Genomic DNA, 22,770 nt, shown 5'->3' on the forward strand with positions numbered 1-22,770 from the left:
CACGGCCCCCTGTCTGGGCCGGCGCTTGATGAGGACAAAGACTCAGCTTGGATACGGCGTCTGGGATGCTGTGTGACAGGTGGGCTGTCACAAGCGTGGGGGGAGAATTAAGAAATCGAGGTCGGGCCGTGTGTGTGTGTGTGTGTGTGTGTGTGTGTGTGTGTGTGTGGTTTGGGAGGCGCTGAGAGCTGGTGCGAGGACACAGGTGCTGGTTTCAATTTTAATCAGCAAGGCAGGGGGGCCCTGCCTGGGTAGGTGGCAGATTCGGGAACTATATTTGGCCAGCCTGGCTTCCACGGAGGAAGTAAATTCTGAGTCTAGAAGTGAAGTAAGCAACCACAGTCTAATTAACCCCCCACAGACTTACACCGAAGTTCCCTTTAAACTGATGGAGAGGCCCTCCGCCAATGGCAGTGACATGTGTTGGTCCGCACATAAACACCCAGGCAGAGCACATGAAAGAGGTCTGAATGCTTCACAATGCCTGTGATTGTGGTGCGTGCAGCACAGCGCCTTGCCCCTCCCCTCTCTAACAAGAGTGCCATCTTTGCCCCAAACCGTGGTGGACTTGCATGCCTGGAGCACAGCGCTCGCCCAAGCGGCTGATCCTTGGGCGGAGAGGCAGCTGGCATCATGCTCAGGGAACTTTCCAGAGCCTTCAGGGGTGACTCCACAAGCAAAGGCCAGGCAGGTAAAGTGACACCATCTCCACTCGGTGGCGAGCTGAACAGGTGGTCAGACTGGAAGCTGCACGCAAAGCATTTATTGGCAGAGAGAGGGGCAGGGAGGCTGCCCAAGCCACAGGCTACTTCGGTTTAAGGCCAAAGAACCCTCTCCACTCCTGGGAAGCTTTTCAGCTCAAGGGGATCTAGCAGGGAATCCAGCTCCGGGAGTGTGGGGGATGGGAGGCGGTTTGGGGTAGATGGGGGAGCAGGCGGGAAAGACTCCTCAAGGCACTCCATTGGCCACTCGGTGAGGAGGCAGCGTTTTCTTCATGAAAAGAGGTTTCTCCACTAGCTGAAACAAATAAACAAAAACACATTTGAGCGAGAGAAGCTATGGATGATTGGAATTAGTAAAGAGATCACAATTTTAAGATTACAGGAAAGGTAGGAATCTCGTGGAAAGCAGTTGGCCTTTGGAATAAGACAACTTGGGTTTCTTTTTCTTTTCTTTCTTTCTTTTTCTTTTTTTTTTTTTTAAATAGATTTTAAAGAGAGGGAGAGAGGAGAGAGAGAGAGAGAGAGAGAGAGAGAGAGAGAGAGAGAGAGAGAGAGAGAGAGATTTGTTGAGATTTGTTGTTCCACTTATTTATAGAGGCCTGATGCACAGAATTTATGCACCATAGGGTCCCTAGGCCTGGCTGGTGATCAGGGCCCATCCTGGCCTTCCAGCTGCTGGCTGGGGCCTCCCTTCATTCTGCACCGTCCCCTGGTGGTCAGCACACATCATAGCGAGTGATTGAACTCCCAGTCTCCTGGTTGAACTCCAGAGGGGAAACTTTGCATGTTTCCACCAGACTAGAGTCCTGGTGCATGAAATTCATGCACTCAGGGGCAGAGTAGGCATCCTCTTGTAGTCTGGGAGCCCTCAGGTGGATATCCCCAGTGCTGCTATGGAGGTGGGAGAGGCTCTTGCCACTGCTGCTGAGCTCGCCAGCTGTTAGCCCAGCTTCTGGCTGAGTGGTGGTCCCTCTGTGGGATGAATTGACCACCAGGGGGCAGCTCCTACGCTGAGCATCTGCTCCCTGATGGTCAGTGCGCGTCAAAGTGACTGGTCATTCTGCCGTTGGGCCAAAATCGGCTCTCCAACATCCCCTGAGGGATCCCAGATTGTGAGAGGGTACAAGCCAGGCCGAAAGACCCCACTGGTGTACGATCGGGCCAGGGAGGGACACGGGCGATTGGCCAGCCTGGGAGGGACTGCAGAAAGGCTCCAGGGCATGTCCAGCCTGTCTCACTCAGTTTTGATCAGTTGGACTCCAGCAGCAAGCTAACCTAACAGTCGGAGCGTCTGCCTCCTGATGGTCAGTGCACATCATAGTGAGTGGTTGAACAACCTTAGCATATCATTAGCAAATTACACTTTGATTGGTTGGACAGATGACCAGACACTTAACCTATTAGGCTTTTATTATATAGGATTCATTGCTTCTTGCATGTGCTTTGACCAGAAATTGAATCAGGAAGATGCTGTAACCAACTACCTGGCCAGGGCCAACCTGGGTTTCAAATCCCTGCTCCACAGGTATTGGCTGAGTTACCTTGAGCAAATGACTGAAGCTCTCTGGGGCTTTCTTTCTTACCTGTAAAATGGAGATGATGATATAGTCCTAGCAGGATTTCAGGGGAAATGAGGAGAACAGAGAATCTGAAATTGTGCTGGCACACAGCAGGTACTCACTAAATGGCATTCTTAAATTCTTGAAGAATAGTCAGCTTAATTCACCATTTTTTATGTTTAAAACGAATTTGTGCACTTATTCAGATGTTCACAGGCATGTGGAAAAATGAGCTTGTTCAGAAACATCCAGCTTCTATAGTCCACAGAAATGAATCCAATAAAAAGACAGTTGGAGGGGAGCTGGAGGACACGTTTTCCGCTGGAAAGGAGGAAGGGCTGGTTGCTTCCCCGTGGCTCTCCTGTTTCTGAAGAAAGGGATGTTACGGAGTCCCAGCTCTGGCTCCACCTCCTCATGTGATCACAGAAAACCGCTTTTCTGTTCTGGGCCTTTGCAGTTTTGCTGGAATCACGGGGGTTGGACTATATAATCGCTAAGCTATCTCTTAGAACTGATATTCTATTCCTTAGTCAATGTATGCCACTGACGGGGCCTTGGAGGGAGATATGAAGATATAGAATTATGATCTAATAAAGGCTTGGATTTCCTTAGAGAGCTGGCAAGGAACTAGTCCCAGAACTCATGCAAAAGCTCTTGTAGTCCTCACCCATTAAAAAAGACTGCCTATATGCGAAGACCGGTTTGGCTCAATGGATAGAGCGTCGGCTTGGGGACTGAAAGGTCCCAGGTTCGATTCCGGTCAAGGGCATGTACTTTTGTTGCGGGAATATCCCCAGTAGGGGATGTGCAAGAGGCGGCTGATCGATGACTCTCTCTCATTGATGTTTCTAGCTCTCTATCTCTCTCCCTTCCTCTCTGTACAAAATCAATAAAATATATTAAAAAAAAAGACTGCCTATATACATCGATGTATATATGTGTGTATATACACATGCATACATTCATATACATACTTAGACATATATATGTCATCCCTATCCTTGCCTCTCTCCAGTGTAGAAGCTGGAAAGAGTTGCTTTCCCAGAACTACCTGCAGGGAGGTAAGGCCATGTGAGCAGGTCTGGTCAATGAGACAACAGGCAATGTCCATTAGAGGACTTCTCAACACACTTCCCCTTCGCTGGCTGGTAAAGAGGTTACCCAGGGAAAGGCCGTTCTTGCTGCCCTCTCTTCCTTCCTCCTTCTTGTCATGAGTGAGAGGACCTGAGGTCGGGAGCTGTGGTAGGCATTTGGCCACCATGGGGACAAAGATGAAGACAAAAAAGCTAATATATTAGGGATGGTAAGTCAGAAAGATGGAAAGGGCGTGGGACCTACTGAAATCATTGAGAAGCCTGGGCCACCTCATTTCTGGAACTCGCAGACAAACACGGGTTATGTCCTGGCTGCTCCCTGTGTGGTCTGCGGGCCGGCAGGATAGGCCTGACCTGCGAGTTTGTTGGAAGTAAAGACCATCAGGCCCCCGCCCAGACCTACTGAAGCAGAATCTGCATTTTAAAGAGATGCCCAGGTTTTGGGTGCACGTGAAACTTCAGGGCCACTGGCTTATGGCCCCATTACGTAGGCTCTATTACATGCAGCTGAAAGCATTCCTAACAGCTACCATGTATGTTACAGTAAGTCCTCATGTGACATTGTCAATGGGTTCTGGGAACTATGATGAAATGATGTATAAGGAAGCCAGTTTTACTACAGAATAATCTATATAAACAAGCGTTAAATTCCTATGGCATCTCATCAGTGTCATAATGACATGATGTTGAACTAAATGACCTTACTGGAGAACCTGCTGCACTAGGTGTGTCTTAACATTTATAGGCACATCTACGTGTGTATGTGTATATCTGTTTATATGGTTATAAACAGGTGTGACACATTTATGTATACACGCACATTTGTAATATATATTTGTTTATATATTTGTGGAAGGACAGAGTGGGGCTATGGGAGTGTGTGTGTGTGGTGTGTGTGTGTGTGTGTGTGTGTGTGTGTGTGTTTTGGGGAGTTTGGGGTGATTTCTTCTATCTTCACTACTTCTATAGTGTTTGAAAAATATTTTATTTATTTATTTATTTATTTTATTGATTTTTTTTTTTTACAGAGAGGAAGAGAGAGGGATAGAGAGTTAGAAACATCGATGAGAGAGAATCATCAATCAGCTGCCTCTTGCACACCCCTTTCTGGGGATGTGCTCGCAACCAAGGTACATGCCCTTGGCCGGAATCGAACCAGGGACCTTTCAGTCCTCAGGCCGATGCTCTACCACTGAGCCACACCGGTTTTGGCTGAAAAATATTTTAAATGATGAGTTGCGTTCCTTTTACAATTAAGTAAGAAGAGACCTACCGGCTCTCCTCCCTGTCCAGCAGATCGTGGCAGGACGCCACGTCCCTCTGCAGCTGGCACCTGTGTGCCAGCAGATGCTTGCGGGTCTGCTGCTGCCGCTCCACCTCCTCCCGCATCTCCTGGAGCTCCGCCTCCAGCCTGCGGACCACGGCGCCCAGGTTCTGCAGCTCCAGGTCATGCCAGTGCTTGGCGTCCTGCAATGTGTTCTCCAGGCCTCGTTTCTACAAAAGAGGGAACATGTCCAAACTCAAGGCCGATGGGCAGGGCCCTTGGAAGAGGGAGGTGTGCAGAGCAGTGGGAGGGGCTGGCATTGGTCGGGTCGGTTGCTAGGTTTATGCGGCTTGGTATATAAATCATGAATCCTCAGGAGGCCAGACTCTTGTTTAGTCTAATTCGCTGATCCTTCTGATGGGGGTGGGGGGTGGATGTGTGTGTGGGAGACATGGAGGGGGTTGGATGGGAGGTAGAGAAGAGGGAAGGAGAGGGAGAGAGGTGAGATATAAGAACGAGAGATGAGTGAGAAAATGAGAGAGGAAGAAAATGAGAAACTGACACTCACACAGAAGCAGTCTGCAGGTGTTGCTTCAAAGAAACCGTGCTCTCTGACCTGCCTCTGGGCCTTTTTGCTCCTTTTCTCAACCCCTGGGGGCCCCTATCCTCTCCCCCCCTCCACTGCTGAAACCCCACTCACCATTCCGCTAAAATGCTGCCTCCTCTGCTCCCTCCCCCAGATTATCAGAATCACAGTGAACGTCTCTGGCTGTTCTATACTCAGCAGTTGTTTCTTTAGTGTTTTAGGTGCCCATTTGGGCTAGTTCCTCTTCCTCTGGTTCCCCCTTCCCTGTGGGTTCCCTGTCGCCCCATCCTGAACCTGTTAGTCTCCGAACTGTGTTTCCCGGGCCTATTAGTTGGTCTCTCCCACACATGATTTTTCCAGTCCGCCTGCTAATGGCTCCTGCAGTGATTCTGTTAGCACAGACGTCTCTCCTCTCTCCAAGCCCTGACCCGCTCCTGAGCTTCCTACTGACTGGAAATAATGTGCAGTCCAGCGCACCTTAAATCAAGGCTTCCAAAACGGACCTGCTGGTCTTCTCTGTCCTGTGCTTCAGCAGGGGAACTCCGGAGAACTAGAAACTGGGGAAAGACACACCCCTGGTCTTCTTGCTTCTCTCCCAAACGCAATCATTATATATGTTCTGAAAAGTTTCACACCAACTCCAGCCACTGATGCCCAGGATCGATGCCGATCACCTTTCACCAAGGGCCTCTCAGCTCCTCTTTCTGCCTCTGGTTCCTCCTTGTGCTGCATGTCCCACATGGAAGCCACAGCGTTCTGTCTGAAGTCCAACTCTGGGCCTGTCTCCCCTCTGCTCTAACCTCCTCCCCGAGCTCTCCAGGGTCCCTAACACGGCACCCACGACTGGCCCAGCTTGGTGAGTAGCAATGGTTGACATTGGATGTGTAACACCTGTGATTTGGAAAAATGTCTTACAGAGCCATGGCTGGGTCATCGGTTTACAGTGTGGGCTCCATGTTCACAGGTGATTCCTCCCTGTGGTCCAGGGCCCTTTGATGACTTCAGGACCCACTGCCCAAGCACCAGTTCTCCCCAACTAAGTCCTGACATCCTGGCCTGGTTCCCACGGAGATGCCTGAGCTGAGGGACCATGATGAGGCTGCTGCTGCGGGTGCCCCCACCCTGGCCTGCGAGGGGACATGGACAGCACCAGCGAGCATGCCATGGTCACAGCAGCACGCTTATTATTCCCCAGCTTCTGGACATTGGAAGGGATGCCTTTGGATGATAGACACTCCAGAAAGTAAAATAGTGATCTGTGGTTTCTGGTCTTGAATTCCAGGTTTGACTGAACACAGAGCTTGGTAGGCCTCCAGCACCATCATTGGTGCCTGGCTGCTAACACATAGAATCTTGTTGGAAAAGGCGGTAGAATGCCTCGTCAGCTTGGCTGGGGGGGGGGGGGGGGCTTTGTGTGTGTGCAGGTTGTTCTGATTGAGGGCCAGTAGCACAGCAGATAAAGAGGATGACCAAGGTAGGTCCTCATGGGAAAGAGAGAAAGCGGAATTTAGAGCGTCATGAGTAGAGGAAGCAGGATTTGATGGCAGAGCCTGAGCGCCAACCCCCAGTCCCACAGGCTGGCTGTGGTCTAGACAGAGATAGAGCCAGAAGGGCTTGGTTCCTGCACTTATTACTGTGTTAATGGGGAAATCCCTGAGCCACAGATTTCTCACTTGCAAAATGGGATGGCAGCCACAGTCCTGTCTGCTTCTCAATGCTTCTCCAAGGATGCTTTTATGTAGGGGTCACTTTGAGGAAATTTGGGGCACTGCACCAAGCAATTTGGGGACACAAAAGTAACAAAGCCTGGGTCCTGCCCTCAAGGAGTTGATGTGACTCTGGTGGAAGAGCTGATTTCACCTCATGGACCAACCCGAACGTGAGTGGGTAGCGGGTGGGAGGACCACCCGGCTGTGGGATCAAAATCTAGGCTCCTCGGTGGGTGTCCCATTTCCGTGTTTTCACTCGCCTGTGCCAAGGGGTTGGCAAGAGGAGCAGGTGGAGGTGGGCAGACTTGAGGGGAGAAGTCTCCTTTCAGCCATGGGAAGAACACATTAAGGGCTCAAGGCAGGAAAGGAAAGGGCGAAAGCTGGACATTAACGTGAAGATCTGGCAAAGGAGGGCTTTCTGTTGTTGGCCGAGCCCCGGCAATTCCAGGGGCTGGGGACCCTGAAAATGCAGCAGAGAGAAGGCAGTAGGTAGAGGCATGCCCGGATGGTGCAGCACGAGACAGGGGAGTCTATGAAGGAAAGGGGGGTGGATAAAGCTTCTGAGATATTTCGAAGTGGGAAATAGAAACCAGAGACCTTATGTTGGGGACCTTAAGTTAAAATATATATAGATTTTAAATTATCAATATATATATCTATATATCTATATATCTATATCTATCTATATCTATCTATCTATCTATATCTATCTATCTATCTATCTATAGATAGATAGATAGATTTCAGAGAGGAAGGAAGAGGGAAAGAGAGAGAATCATTGATTGGCTGCCTCCTGCACGACCCACTGGGGATTTAAGCCTGCAACACGGGCATATGCCCTTGACCAGAATTGAACTTGGACCCTTCAGTCCGCAGGCAGATGTTCTATCCACTAAAGCCAAACCGGGTAGGGCGGGGACCTTAATTTTATCTGCAGGATAATACAGGTGACAGCATCTGCTGAGGGGCAGAGGTGAGGGTCCTGGAGGCTTGCTGAGAACAGAAGCTGGAGGGAGCAGCTTCTGGGAACACAGCTCCCCTCTGTTTTGTTCAGTCATTTGTGCGCAGGTTTTCATTACCAACAGGGGCTGAGCTTTTGGAGGACAGGAACGATCCCCTTCAGATTTGCCTCCCCGGGGGCTAAGGGGAGGCCCTGCACATCGCACGCACCCAGTAGGCATGTGTGGAATGTGTGCTGAGCGATGGGCCACCTGCCACTGAGGAGTAATTCATCTGGGCTTTTTTTTTTTTTTTTTTTTTTTTTGATGTTGGCTTGAGAATATGTCCTCAACCTTTTGCCTGGAACTTTCTGTCGCCAGAAGAGTGACACTTTTGGCAGCCACAAGGACATCCGGGGGGAGGAATGGCAGTCCCTTCACTGTGCCTAAAGCTACAGAGGCAAGAGGCAGCACCCCTATTTGGGTGTTTATCAAGGGTTATGGCAGGTGAAAAAAACTGGTTACATAACATTCACATACCTCTGAGTGAATGATGCCATTGCTTTTAGATATTGTTTTGTTTGCTTAGTGAAAGTAGCATTGCTTTAAACTGCAGTTTTCTGATTTTTCTCACCTCAGGTCTTTTACTCACACCCCCTTGCTCTGGCCCAGATCCCATCAGAGACTGAGTGGGACAGGAGTGGAGTAACGATGGCCCTAGCCGGGTAGCTCAGTTGGTTAGAACAGTGGTCGGCAAACTAATTAGTCAACAGAGCCAAATATCAACAGTACAACGATTGAAATTTCTTTTGAGAGCCAATTTTTTTTTTAACTTAAACTTCTTTTTAAACTTCTTCTAACACCACTTCCTCAAAATAGACTCGCCCAAGCTATAGTATTTTGTGGAAGAGCCACACTCAAGGGGCCAAAGAGCTGCATGTGGCTCGGGAGCAGCAGTTTGCTGACCACTGCGTTAGAGCTTTGTCCCGATATGCTAAGGTTGCAGGGTGGATCCCTGGTCAGGGCATATACAAGAAACACCACTGAATACATAAATAAGTGGAACAACAAATCTCTCTCCACCTCTCTCTCTCCCTCTCTCTCTCTCTCTCTCTCTCTCTCTCTCTCTCTCTCTCTCATCAATCAATCAATAAAAAAGAAGTGGAGCAATGAGATGCATGTCATGTTGTGGCAAGAAGACTGAGCACCGTCCTGAGCCGGCTGGGCACCGTGTGACCATGTTGGCCGGAGGACAATGGACCTGGGGAATGGTAGACACTTGAGGGAACCGGAGGTGATGGGATGAGCGTGGCCACAGGCAGAGATAAAGCTGCTCCTGAGGGAAACTACTGGGATAAACACCTGAGCTAACTTCATGGCAGGCCTGACTGGTGGCTTGATGACGAAGCGGATTTGGGTGGCAAAACTGAGATGCAGGTTTATGGGGTGTGGTGGGAGAAAGGGGCATCAACAGTGGTATCTGGTCAGCCCGAGGACTTGAGGCTGATGGGAGAGAAGGCTTCCTGGGCCTCAGTGGACTAGACCACCTCAGCCACGCCAGGATTACATGAACCAAGCCCCTTCGTGCACGCTGGCCTGTACAACTCGCTTGTGGTTGACTTGGTACCCGTGGCCCTTGGAGGGCATCCAGGAGGAGCTGTGCTTGACAACCTAATAGAACCTTAGTCCACCCCAGAGAGCAGAGGTGGGCTGCTGCGTTATTAATAACCGTTTAAATTAATAATAATAATTAATGATATGAGAGATCTGCCCACCAACCACAGTGAGGAGCTTCCCAGGGGTGTTGGGTGGGTGCCCCAGGAGGGACCCCGGCATGTGGGAATAATGTAGGAGTTGCTCCCAGGAAAGGGGGAGCAAGGGAAGCGGGACAGGGCTGTGCAGGGGAGTTGCTAGGCCAGGAGGTGGTCTCAGCCAGAGTCTGGCTACAGCCTAACCCCATGGCCTGACCCCACGGAGGCCGGGACAGTGAATTACCCTAGAGGCCTGGGTCCACTTTGAAGCAAGTGAGCGGGGCTTTTAAACCCCCTGTGATGCCGAAACCGGTTTGGCTCAGTGGATAGAGCGTCAGCCTGAGGACTGAAAGGTCCCAGGTTCGATTCCAGTCAAGGACATATGCCTTGGTTGCAGGCACATCCCCAGTGGGGGGTGTGCAGGAGGCAGCTGATATCATAGATATTTCTAACTCACTATCTCTCTCCCTTTCTCTCTCTCTCTGTAAGAAATCAATAAAAAATATATAAAAAATAAAAATATTAATAAAATAAATACCCGCCCTCCCCACCGTGAGTCAGTCATTGGCTGGAAAGGTGGGACCTCTGCCCCCTCAAATCTCAAGCGTCTTCTGATTGGCTGAGGGCCATTCTCTGGAGCAGAGGGGCAGCTGGGAAGGGGCATCTGTGGGCATGAGTGGCCCACAGTCACTGCAGCCGGGTCCTCGCCCTATCTCCTACCCTTGTGATTGGGATCTGATGGTCCTCTCAGGCCTCAGACCCCTAGGCTGGGAGATGAAAGCTCCGGGCACACACCGTGACCCCTGTGACCCCAGTTCAACCGCGGGGAGTTAAAATTGGCCCACTCACCAGGGCCCGCAGGGACTCCGTCTCCGCCTGCAGGCTCTGCGCTTGGCACGTGGCGCCCTGCAGCTCCGCCCGGCGGCGGGCAGCCGCCAGCCGCTCCTCCTCGCTCTGCCCCAGGGCCACCTGCTGCGGGGACAGGGAGAGGGTGAGCTGGGGAGGGAGCCCCGGACCCAGCCTTCTTCCCTCCCCGCCTTCTGACCACCTCCCCGCTGCCTCCAGCTCCGAGGAAACGGCTATGGATCTAAATATCCTTCTTCTGCTGCAGGCGCCCACGCCAGCCCCTATACAAACATTCATTCAGTTTGAACACAGGACGCATACAAATAGAAGGAAATTCAAAAAGATCTTCCAAAGAATACACGGTAGGAAGTCTAGAGTCCTTTTCTCCCTGTGGTGCCAATTACCCAGGTCTCCTGTTTCCAGTTTTTTATACCTCCTTCCAGAAATACTTCAAATGTGTACCGACCTTCCCCCTTGCTCTGGTGCTTAGTATAGCTTAGAAATTATTCTAGCATATCAGCATATACCCATCAGTTCCATTCTTTTTTAAAAAAAAATCCTTATTGTTGAAAGCATTACATATGTCCCCGTTTTTCCCTCACTGACCCCTCCTAACCCCCTTCTACCCCCAGTTACATTCTTTTTATTTTTTATTTTTATTAATATATATATATATATATATATATATATATATATATATAATTGATTTTTTACAGAGAGGAAGGGAGAGGGATAGTGAGTTAGAAACATCTATGAGACAGAAACATGGACCAGCTGCTTCCTGCACATCCCCCACCAGGGATGTGCCTGCAACCAAGGTACATGCCCTCGACCGGAATCGAACCTGGGACCCTTCAGTCCACAGGCCAACGCTCTATCCACTGAGCCAAACCGGTTTTGGCTACATTCTTTTTAACGGCCACTTAGTATTGCCTTACTTAGAAGGCCCAATCATGGACACACTTAGGTTGTTTCTAGTCTTTGCCCGTTACCATCGATGACGCAAAGAATAACCTACAGCCCTGGTCTTGATTATGTGGGAGTATCTCTGGGGGGTAAATTCCTCTTGTGGAATTGCTGAGTCAAAAGGGCAGGCTCCGCAATTTTGAGAAATGTTGCCAGATTGCCCTTCAGAGAGTGTGTAACCCCTCCCAGCACTGTAAGGCAGATTAATTGTTAGCCAACTTGATCTGATACGTTTCCTTGAAGAAGAAGAAGAAAAAAACAAAACATGTCTGGTCACACTTGTGATTATCAAGGGGGCGGTCTGGGTTCTGAACCTTCTCTGTGAGCGAGATGGACATGCTGCGATTCCTCCCCATACACTCAGGAAGCTGGTCATTGTTACGCTGCCCTTTGTGGGGGGAAAAGGGAAAAAATGAGAGCTCACCCACATCTGTAACTTCAAGCCAAGTCTGATGGCGTGTCACCAAGCCCGTGATGTAGGAGAGAAAAAAATCTGTTTTGTCTCCTAGGTTACTGGCTCTTTGGATTGACCATTTTTACTACATATGAATACTTATTTATAGAATTGTGCAAAAATAGTCCAACCTAATTGACTGGCTAAGAATCCTGAGTCTCAGTAGTAGTTCTTCCAGTTCTTGCTGTTTAAGGGCTGTTAAGAGCTCAACAAAAATGCCTATGAAAGGCTTGGGATCTGCTCAAGGGGAACAGAGGCCGTGGACCCAGCTCCGACGGGTTGGTCGTTGGCTGTGTGTCCCTGGGCGGTGATTCAGCCTCTGAGTCCCACAGAATGCAATGACATAGTCCCCTGCCCATGGAATGCAATGACGAGTGGAGAATGATAATCACATGGTGACTGTCTCTTGAATCACTTGAGGCTTCTAACAGGTTATGCAATATAGAAGCCTTTAGAACCTTAAAAGCATGCAAACATTGGCTGTATATGTTTCCTTTAAATATGTTCTTTTTTTAAAAATATATATATATTTTTTATTTCAGAGAGGAAGGGAGAGGGAGAGAGAGAGGTAGAAACATCAATGATGAGAGAGAATCATTGATTGATTGCCTTTTGCAAGCCCCACACTGGGATCAAGCCCGCAATTCAGACATATGCCCTGACCAGGAATCAAATCAGTGACCTCATGGTTCCTGGGTTGATGCTAAACTGCTGAGCCACACCCTTCTTATTTTTTTAGATAGAGAGGAAGGGAAAAAGAGAAAGAGAAACATTTATTAGAGAGAAACATAGATTGGCTGCTTCCTGTACGCCCCCTAGTGGAGATCAAGCCCACAACCCAGGCATGTGCCCTGACTGGGAATTGAACTAGTTTATGGGGTGATGCTCAATTCACTGAGTCACATTGGCCGGGCTGCATATGTTTTGTATATGTGGAAAGTAGTATTAGCTAACACATGAGTTTGTAAAAGCCACTGTGACTTGAATACTACTAATGATAACTGCTGTGTGTGAAGTTCTTACTCGGTGCCAAGTGCTATGTGAACAACTCTTAGTCCGTGATCTCATATAATCTTTACGACCCTATGAGGCAAGTGTCATTATTGTTCTCATTTTACATGAGGAAACTGAGGCACAGAGAGATTGAGTCTTTCATTCCAGATCATATGGCCTAAGAGGGGCAGAGCCACGACTCAAGCGCAGCTGCAGACTCCAGATGGGTGCCCTTAACCAGAGCTCAATGTGGTCACTGTCACCAATTCATCAACCTGAGACCCTGAAATTGGGGTTGTCTTCCCCAAAGTGAAGGTGGATCACTCTAAAAATCTTCCAAGTCTTCCTGGGATCAGTAGCTTTGTTCTTCCTTCTCTCTTTGGGGTTGGGCCTGGCCAGATGGGCTGAGTGGGTGGGTGGGAGGCAGGAGAGGGGGTGTCCTGACAGACAAATGGAATCAGGTAACACGGCTACACAGAGAGGCTGGGGCAGCGTGTGCTGGAGCCGGTTCCTAACAGTGTACAAGAGCTGACTGTTAAATTTCCAGGAATGTTGTAAGCTGGTTGTTAAACACAGCCATTATTAAAATTCAATCATATCAATTCACAATTAAGTAAGTTATATTAAAAAAAAATAGTGGCTGGCTGGTGTAAAAAAACAGGAACCAAGAGGTCACCAGTTTGATTCCCAGTCAAGGCACATGCCCGGGTTGTTGGCTTGATCCCCGTTGCATGACTTCCTTTCTCTTCTATGTTTTTTTATTTTTTTTATTTTTTTTATTTTTATCTCTTTATCCCTCTCCCTTCCTCTCTCTCTCAAAATCAATAAAAAAATATATATTTTAAATGGTAATAAATACTCAAAACACATCACTGGCTAATTATTTATATCTTATCATTATCTGTTCTACTGAGGTTTATGTACATTGATGGTACCTGTGCGGTGGGAGTCAATGATGTGTTCCTGCCCAACTCTTCCCAACTCATTCACATCAAGTGAGTTGTTTGAAATAAGGGTGAGAGTATTGACACCATGGAAATTGGCAAACTCCACCAATCAGATTGAATTACTATTTTAAGGACTGTCTAGATTAAAAAAAGGGATGCAGAAAATGTTAATAGTGCAGATTAAACTTAAAAGTGGGTCATGCCCTAGCCAGTTTGGCTCAGTGGATAGAGCGACGGCCTGTGGACTGAAGGGTCCCGGGTTCAATTCTGGTCAGAGGCACGTAATTTGGCTGCAGGCACATCCCCAGTAGAAGGCATGCAGGAGGCAGCTGACTGATGTTTCTAACTCTCTATCCTTCTCCCTTCCTCTCAGTAAAAAATCAAGAAAATATATTTTAAAAATGTGGGTCATGTCCGTAGCTGTTGCATTGCGAATGGCACAAAAATTAGCAAGAATCTTTTTTCCAATATTTGAAAACTATTGTCTGATTCATAAAAAAGCTACATTATTGCCCAGCTGGTGTGGCTCAGTGGCTGAGCATCTACCTATGAACCAGGAGGTTGCGGTTCAGTTCCCAGTTGGGCACATGCCTGGGTTGCGGGCTTGATCCCCAGTGTGTGTGTGTGTGTGTGTGTGTGTGTGTGTGTGTATGTGTGTGTGTGTGTGGGGGGGTGGTGGTGGGGTGTACAGGAGGCAGTTGATCTATGGTTCTCTCTCATCATTGATGTTCCTATATCTCTCTCCTTTTTCCTATATTAAAAAAAAAAGAAGTTTCATCATTGACAAATGAACTCATTAAGATTAATGAAAATATCAACCAAAATTTACATCAGAGCTATCCTCATTCATCATTGATGTGAGTGACTTTTTGTATAATCAGATATTAATAATCAAACATTTTTCTGTAGTCTGATCTTATGATACTATTGTTGATGACACAATTATAAAAAACGTTTGGCGGGTTTTGCAAGAAATAGCAAGCCACATTGAAGTTACAGGTGTAAATGGGAAAGCAAAGTATTTATCTTAAAACTTATGTTATTACTAAACTTAGATAAATAAAACATCAACCAAAATTCTATTAAGTGCTATTTAAAAAAAATATATATTTTATTGATTTTTTTACAGAGAGGAAGAGAGAATAGAGAGTTAGAAACATAGATGAGAGAGAAACATCGATCAGCTGCCTCTTGCACACCCCCTACTGGGGATGTGCCCACAACCAAGGTACATGCCCTTGACCGGAATCGAACCCGGGACCTTTCAGTCCGCAGGCCAATGCTCTATCCACTGATTGGGGTTTCAGCAATTAAGTGCTATTTTGAATTTGATTGGCATTTAGTACATATGCTTACATTACCCCCCAATCTCACCCCCTCCCCTTGAGAGCAGTGTCAGGACAGCATGGGTGAGAGCCGGGCATGAGTGGAGACCAAGCTCCATGGAGGGCATGTTTCAAAGCCCTGATGGACGGATCTGGGCTAGAACTGCTGGCCAGGGCTAGAGCCATAGGTCCCAGATGATCTGTCCCTCCTCTCAGCCCAGACAACGAGGGGCTGGTATGCAGGTACGTACTGGTGTCTGGAGGGTTGAATCCCTATGTCTCAGTGCCACTAGCAAGATGCTGTACCTAGCCAAAACCGGTTTGGCTCAGTGGTCAAGCATCGGTCTGCGGACTGAAAGGTCCCAGGTTCGATTCCGGTCAAGGGCATGTACATTGGTTGCGGGCACATCCCCGGTAGGGGGTGTGCAAGGGGCAGTTGCTCGATGTTTCTCTCTCATCGACGTTTCTAGCTCTCTATCCCTCTCTCCTCCTCTCTGTAAAAAATCAACAAAATATATTAATAATAATAAAAAAAGATGCTGTACCCAAGTGTTTCCCAAACATTCTTACATTCTTGGACAACCAGCATAGTTTTTCACACGCCTGAATGCTAATTAAACTGTTTTTATTTTAACCAATTTACTTTTTTCCCCAATTTGCTTTTTTCTTTTAATTTTTACTTATGGACTTGAAAGTGAGAAAGAGGAAGGAGTGGGGGAAGAGAGAGAGAGAGAAAGAGAGAGAGAGAGAGAGAGAGAGAGAGAGAGAGAGAGAGAGAGAGAGAAACATCGATTTGTTGTTCCACTTATATATGCATTCATTGATCAATTCTTGTATGTGCCCTGACTGGGGATCAAACCCACAATAACCTTGGTGCATTGGGATGACACTCCAACCAATGGAGCTACTGGGCCAGGCTTCACTGTTTCTTTGTAAGTAAATGCGTAAAACATGAAAATCATAAATTTGTTCTCAAATTTTAATGTGCATCGGCAACACCTGGGGGTTCTTGTGGACGTGCAAGTCCTGATTCTGGAGATCCTGAGGGGCCCAGGAATCTGCATGGAAAACTGCCATGTGATGCCTGGTCCCCGAGGCAAACGTCTAGGTCACTACAGAAGCCGACAGAGCCGCAGTACATAAAAGATAACTGAACAAGTTCATAATGTTAAAGCAAATCCCCTGCAGGGGAGGGGAGGGGCTAGAAGAAGGAGAGGGAGGGGGGTGATGGGCGATATCTGTAATACTATCAGCAATAAAAAAAATACATTTAGAAGTGGAAAAAAAACAAAACAAAACTCACCCAAACAAAAAACAACAAAACCCCATCCAAATCAATAATATTTTATTCTAGCAAATGCTGCCTGCCAAGCAGCTGGGTCCCAGAACCTGCTTTCTCTTTGTTGAGAGGCGAGATTGACAAGTGTCAGAGAAGCGTTAAAGACCCACCGGCACCAAAGGACACCTCCTGGTACGGTTTACTAAAGGTTGAAAGAGAAAAGGAAATGGATGTGACCGCTATGGATTTCCATGCCATTTTATAGCACGCCTCCCACCTTCTGAAAGCCCGCTTCCCACACCCTCGCCCTGCATCTGGGGACAGCTGAGCATTTGAACTCACCCGGAAGTATTCCGTGGCCTTCTCCGGTGGCCTTTTAGAGTTTATGCTTCCTAGTTACTGCAATAACTCTATTTCTATGTCCATTTCAACCCAGTGCCTCCGGATTTCTCCTCGCAGACCACATAGTAGATCTCCTCCAGACCCCGAGGCTAGGAGGGCAGGGCTGTTTTGTTGCTCAGAGCAGTTGCTAGGATGCCTAATGACATTCAAATATGTTGGTCCCCAGGCCTCCAAACCAGCTTGAAATCTTGGCCCCACCACGCAGGAGCTGGGTTGCACTCCGTGTATATTTCTGGGGCATAGGGACATTTTGAAATATGGGGAAAAACTTCAAATTAAAAAAAAATTTTTTTTTAAATTACATTTTCATGTCATTGCCTGCGAAGGATGGATGCGAGAGAAGAAAAGCAGCATGCTTTCGAGTAAGTCAGGTTGGAGCATGTGAGAGTCTCCTCATAGAGGGGGAAAGGCCATTTCCAAACCCAGCCCTCTTTGCTGAGGAGCACTGCCGTTTCCCAAAATCTCCTTGGCAATGACCTGGAGTGGGAAGAAATGCCACTGGGCAGTGTGAGGGGAGAGGGAGAGCTGGGAGGAGGCACAGTGTGGAGAGGCACAGGCAGGTGTGTGCTTAGCAGCACGTACGCAGGCTGAACGTGCAGCAGCTGAAATGTGTGTGTCCTGCCTTGCCCTGAGCAGGCGCTGGGGGAGGGGAGAGGGGTCAGGAGCTGTCTGGGTTTGGAAATGGTGAAACACAGCCACATTCCGCTGAGAGCACAACTGACTGCCTTGTTCTAAGTGTCTTGGCCTCCCAGGATCACAGTAACCTCATTCTACTCATTATCGTGGAGAAAGGCAGAGCAATGAGCACTAGGGGTACCCCAGTTCCCAGTCTGGTATCACAGAGCAATAGTACCCGCGGGGAAGGCACAGGGCCTTGGTTTGGAAAGATCCTCACAGAGCCTGGCAGAGGCAGCTAGCCCCTCGGACATCCTACAAAATGTCACTGCTTATTCTTTTATTCTTTTAATCCTCAGCTGAGGACATAGGGAGAGAGGGAGAGAAGGAGAGATATCGATTGGTTGTCTGCCCCCTGCATCCCAACAAGCAGGGCCTGGAATCAAACCCATGACCCTTTGGTGCCCTGACTATTAAACCAGACAAAGCATGCTTGTTCATTAAGAAAACGAATCATCGTTCCCCATCCACGTAATCTGTGTAGGCCAGCCTGGCAGTGAGGGTGTCAGTTCAGGGAGGGGCTGTCTAGATCTGGTGAATCTGTCAGCCTCAGTGAAGGAAAGTAACCTTGCGGGACGATTTGATCATCAATTCCTAACTGAGCCGGTCATGGTGGTAGTCACACCCCAGGCATGGAACTCCCTTAATAAAAGGTTTGTCTTTGTGTTGAGCCCTGTCCGTTGTTCTTGTTCATGTAGGTCCCTGGTCGGCAAACCGCGGCTCCCGAGCCACATGCGGCTCTTCGGCCCCTTGAGTGTGGCTCTTCCACAAACTACCACAGCCTGGGCAAGTCTATTTTGAAGAAGTGGCGTTAGAAGTTTTAAGTTTAAAAAATTTGACTCTCAAAAGAAATTTCAATCGTTGTACTGTTGATATTTGGCTCTGTTGACTAATGAGTTTGCCAACGACCACGGATCTAGGTTAACAGCCCTTTGAGATGCCAAAGGAATCCTCTTTTCCAGTTCCCCTTGGGGGCTAACCACCCTTAAGGGAGCATATGATCTCGTTGCGTCCTGTACACCATCCCTCTTTGCAGTATATGTTTAAGGTTAACAATCATTGTTTTTAATGCGACATCCATCCCATGTTATTCCATTTGATGATGGCTATAAAACCTTTTCTTAGCACACAGGCTACAGAGGCAGCCTGAGGTAATGTAAAAACAGTCCTATGTGTTTCTCCATTTTTCTCTTTATCTAATCAGAGATCTTCCCACCTTGCTTTCTCCACCTGACCAACCATCAGTGGATTTCCTGGGATCCTCCTTATCTCCCTCCTTTGGTCCAAATGCATAAAAAGAACTGCAACATCGCCATTTACCATAGCATTTCCTCAGTCCGTTGAGATCTTGCTTTTGGGGATGTCCTCAGTTTGGCTCAAATAAATTCATATTTTTTTTTTCTATTGACTTGGACATTCTTATGTCAGCAGTAAGAAAGTAGGGTTTGTATCGTAGCTCTGCTACTTGGGTCAGTTACTTAACCTCCCTGTGCCCCAGTATCTTCCTCTATAAAATGGGTAAAACCACAATCCTATGTCATATTGAGAAGATTATATGAGAAAACACCTATCAAATACTTAGCTCCCTGCCTGGCACGTGGAAAGGGCTCACTCAATGCTTTGCCAACACTGCTTTCACCGCATGTCCCTTTCTGCCTGCGGAAGGTGGTCCTTCTATCCACTGCCTCCCACTTGCACCTCGGCCCACCTCCACAGTAGATTGTGAGTACAACTTCTCAGTCACCCCTCTATCCTCTCTGACATGGCTTTTTATACCCAGCACATACTCGACTACACTTATTGAAGGTCTTCTATGACATGTGCCAGGCACACACTGGAGACCAAAGGAGAGAAAGATGCCCAGCTGGTGTGGCTCAGTGGTTGAGCATTGACTTAGGAACCAAGAGGTCACGGTTTGATTCCTGGTCAGGATACATGCCCGGGTTGCGGGCTCCATCCCCAGTGTAGGTCCTGTAGGAGGCAGCCGATCAATGATTCTCTCTCATCATTGATGTTTCTATCTTTCTCCCCAGCTCGCTTCCTCTCTGAAATCAATAAAAATATATATTTTTAAAAAAGTAGAACTATCATATTTTCTAGCTATTTTACTTTAGGTATTTATCTAAAGAAAATGAAAACACTAATTCGAAAAGATATGTGCACCCTCACATTTACTGCAGAATTATTTACAATAGCCAAGAGGAGGAAGCAGCCTAAGTGTCTATCTACGGGTGAATCGATGTAGAATGGATTATGAACCAGCCACAGGAGAGAATGAATTCTTGCCATTTGCAACAACATGGATAGACCTTGAGGGCATGATGCTAAGTGAAATAAGCCAGATGGAGAAAGACAAATACCAGATGATTTCACTTATATGTAAAAATCTAAAAAACGCCCCCAAAAAACAAACAAATAAAATTAATCCCATAGATACAGAAAACAGATTGGTTATCAGAAGGGGAGAGGGTTTGAGGGGTCGGCAATATGAGTGAAAGGGTCAACTGTGTGGTGATAATAGTAACTGGACGTTTGGTGGTGATCATGGTGTACAGATGCTGAATTATAATATTTGATAGATCCTCCCTTCCCCCAACTGATGGACGGAGAATGACGTAAACTCCACCTGCAGCCTGAACATTCCTGAACACCTAACCAGGCACCTTATATGGACTGTAAATTGATCCTCCAATCAGCACCTGCCAAGTACCCTAAGGCCCCCCCCCCTCCACCTCCCCATTCCTAAGTCCCTAAGTGCCTAATCATGTGCCTTATATGAAACCACCAATCAGCACCTGCTAAGTACCCTAAGCCCCCGGTTCCTAAGTCCCTAATCAGCATGTGCCCAGTACCTAAGCCCCGTCCCTTCCCTTTCTCCCCTCAAAAGGCAAAAGGCGTTTCATCCCGGCACATGTGCTCTTTCTCCTTTGGAAGGCAGCCCTCCTGGGGTCTTCTCCTCCAATAAAGCCTGTGTCCTGGTTCTCTGGCCCTCAGTCTCATCTTTCAATATTGATTATACATCTGAAACTTATGTAATGCTATATAACAATTTTATCTCAATTAAAAAAAATAAAAGGAGTTGGCAGGTCAGTGGTGGGAAGTGCTGATGGCATCCACCTTTATCCCTCCGGCCTTACTGTGCTAGTTCTCCCAGCTTCCTTTTGCTGCGGGCTCTGCACCTCTGCCTGAGAGCTTTCTCCGAAGACGGAAGGGTCCCTCTGCTAGCACACGGCAGAGGCCTGATGGGGCTGGTGCTAGCACCCCACTTCCTCGCCTTCCCCTCTCCTGTGTTCTGTTCTGCTCCCCAGAGCCCCCCGGGGTGGGGTGGGGGTGTTCCAGGCTCCCATAGTGGTAGCTGGTTGGATAACATACTCTTTGTTGAGTCCCTTCCCTGATTCTCCTTCTCCTGGTATTTTGGTACCCCCCCCCCCCCCCCCCCCGCCTCCCTGCTCCAATGTCCAAGTAAACTACCTCCACTTCTCCACCTCAGTATTTGTCTCAGGATCCGTTTCTGAAGGGACCTAAACAGAGACATACATTCAGCCTGTCCATGAATTTTCAGCCTCCCCGGCTGCAAGGGAATTAAACACACGTTTGTCTTCTCTCTGCAAAAAGGTTTCAAAAGCCGTGCGCGCTCAGCCATTCCACGTTTACGCTTTGTGGCCAAGATGCGGACAAGAGGCGCTCAGGATGGGCTGATTCAGCCCCCAGGGCCTGGCTGCAGCTGACAAAACTATTGACTGCTGGGCTTCTGGCTGTCAGTTCCGATCTCTGCTGACGGGCAGAGGAATGCACTCCTTCTGCAAATATTTTCAGAGCTCAGCCTCTCTGCAAGGGGCCCAGGCAGCATCGGCCGAACGCACACAAGGGCGGTGTGTGTTCTCTGAGATGTGGCTTTCAGATTACCCCATTGAAAGGACGCGAATGAGTCAGTTCAGAACTAATGTCTGAATTACTGTTGGGCTGGTGGTGACTCTCAAGAGGGTGAGGGATGGATAATAATGACCCAAGCGTTTTCTTTTTCTTTTCCACACCAGGCAGGACACATTCCTGTTCATTTCAGTGCCCCTCCCCACTTTCGCAAAGAAATAAACCCTACAGTGCCTGCCGTGTACACCCCAGGAGTGTTGGGACAGAGCAAGGCTGCAAACGGCTGGGCCACCGAGATTTAGCTTTGGGGGCAGAGCCAGGGAGAGATAACAGCCTCAGGCAGAGACAAGGTCCCTGGACAGAGCTGGGAGAATTAAATGAAAGCCACCCACTCGAAAGCGGAGTGGAAATGGATGGTTTTTAGGGTCATTAACTATAAACATTCATGACTCTCCTAAAGGAGGAGGAATGGACCCAAATCAAATCTGCGGTTGGGTTTTGCTTCTCCTCTGTGTTGTTCACCTCTCCCCAGGTTGGGGTGGGGCTGCATTTTGTGGGGTCACCAGGCATTATTTGCCATCAAAGTGTTTGTTGTGACTTGGTCAAGGAACTAAAGGTTAGCAAGAAGAGAAGCTGGTGAAAGGGGGATGGGGTGGGGGGAGCGGGGAGATGGGGGTGTTTTCTGGGCTGGAGAACATTGAAGGCTCCAGAATTGGTGAAGACCCTGCTGGGAATGTTCCTATTGGTCCTATTGTTCTTATTGGGGGGCGGGGGAGTGAAGGGGGCAGAAGACAGGAAATAAAAGATCCTCCTGGCTTTCTTTCGGTGGTTTTTTTATACCTTATGGTTCTCAACCCTGGCTGTGCATTAGATCGCCCAGCACACAGAACTGCAAAGCCCTGGCTGGGTAGCTCATTTGGGTTGGAGCATCGTCCCCATGCACCAACGTTGCGGGTTCGATCTCTGATTAGGTACACACAGGAATCAACTAGTGAGTGCTGCCTGGGTGGAACAACAAATTGCTTTCTCTCTTTTCCTCTTTCTCAAGAGAGAGAGAGAGGGCGGGGGGAGAGAGGGGAGAGAGAGAGAGAGAGAATGAACCTGGCCGGTGTGTATGGCACAGTGGTTGTTTGTTGACCCAGGAACTAGGAGGTCACGGTTCTATTCCAGGTCAGGACACATGCATAGGTTTCTGGCTCAATCCCCAGTAGGGGGCAGGCAGGAGGCAGGCAATCAGTGATTCTCTCCCATCATTAATGTTTCTCTCTCTATCCCTCTCCCTTTCTCTTTCTGACATCAGTAACAAAAGGGAGAGAGAGAGAGAAAACCACAAAGTCCCTCTCCTTCTTCTAACTTACTTGGTCCTGGATGGGGCCTAGGTGGGGCTTTT

At 48.1% G+C, this 22,770-nt stretch overlaps 1 protein-coding gene across 2 annotated transcripts in view; it reads right to left on the reverse strand.

The window, feature by feature from the left end:
- Window positions 1–745: 745 nt before the first annotated feature.
- BFSP2 (beaded filament structural protein 2) overlaps window positions 746–22,770 on the reverse strand; it is a 42,106-nt gene continuing 20,081 nt past the window's right edge. Inside the window, exons 5-8 of one of the 2 annotated variants that reach the window (XM_045579281.1) lie at window positions 10,473–10,595; window positions 4,649–4,869; window positions 2,264–2,305; window positions 746–1,017 (exon numbers count right to left, since the gene is read on the reverse strand). In XM_045579281.1, the coding sequence (XP_045435237.1) occupies window positions 2,302–2,305; window positions 4,649–4,869; window positions 10,473–10,595 (348 nt within the window). In that variant the 3' untranslated portion in view covers window positions 746–1,017; window positions 2,264–2,301. The remainder of the gene's footprint in view (window positions 1,018–2,263; window positions 2,306–4,648; window positions 4,870–10,472; window positions 10,596–22,770) is intronic. The other variant, XM_036430518.2, reaches the window with a different exon arrangement.

This window comes from Pipistrellus kuhlii, unplaced genomic scaffold (genome assembly GCF_014108245.1).
Source record: "Pipistrellus kuhlii isolate mPipKuh1 unplaced genomic scaffold, mPipKuh1.p scaffold_m20_p_11, whole genome shotgun sequence".
NCBI classification, from domain to species: domain Eukaryota; kingdom Metazoa; phylum Chordata; class Mammalia; order Chiroptera; family Vespertilionidae; genus Pipistrellus; species Pipistrellus kuhlii.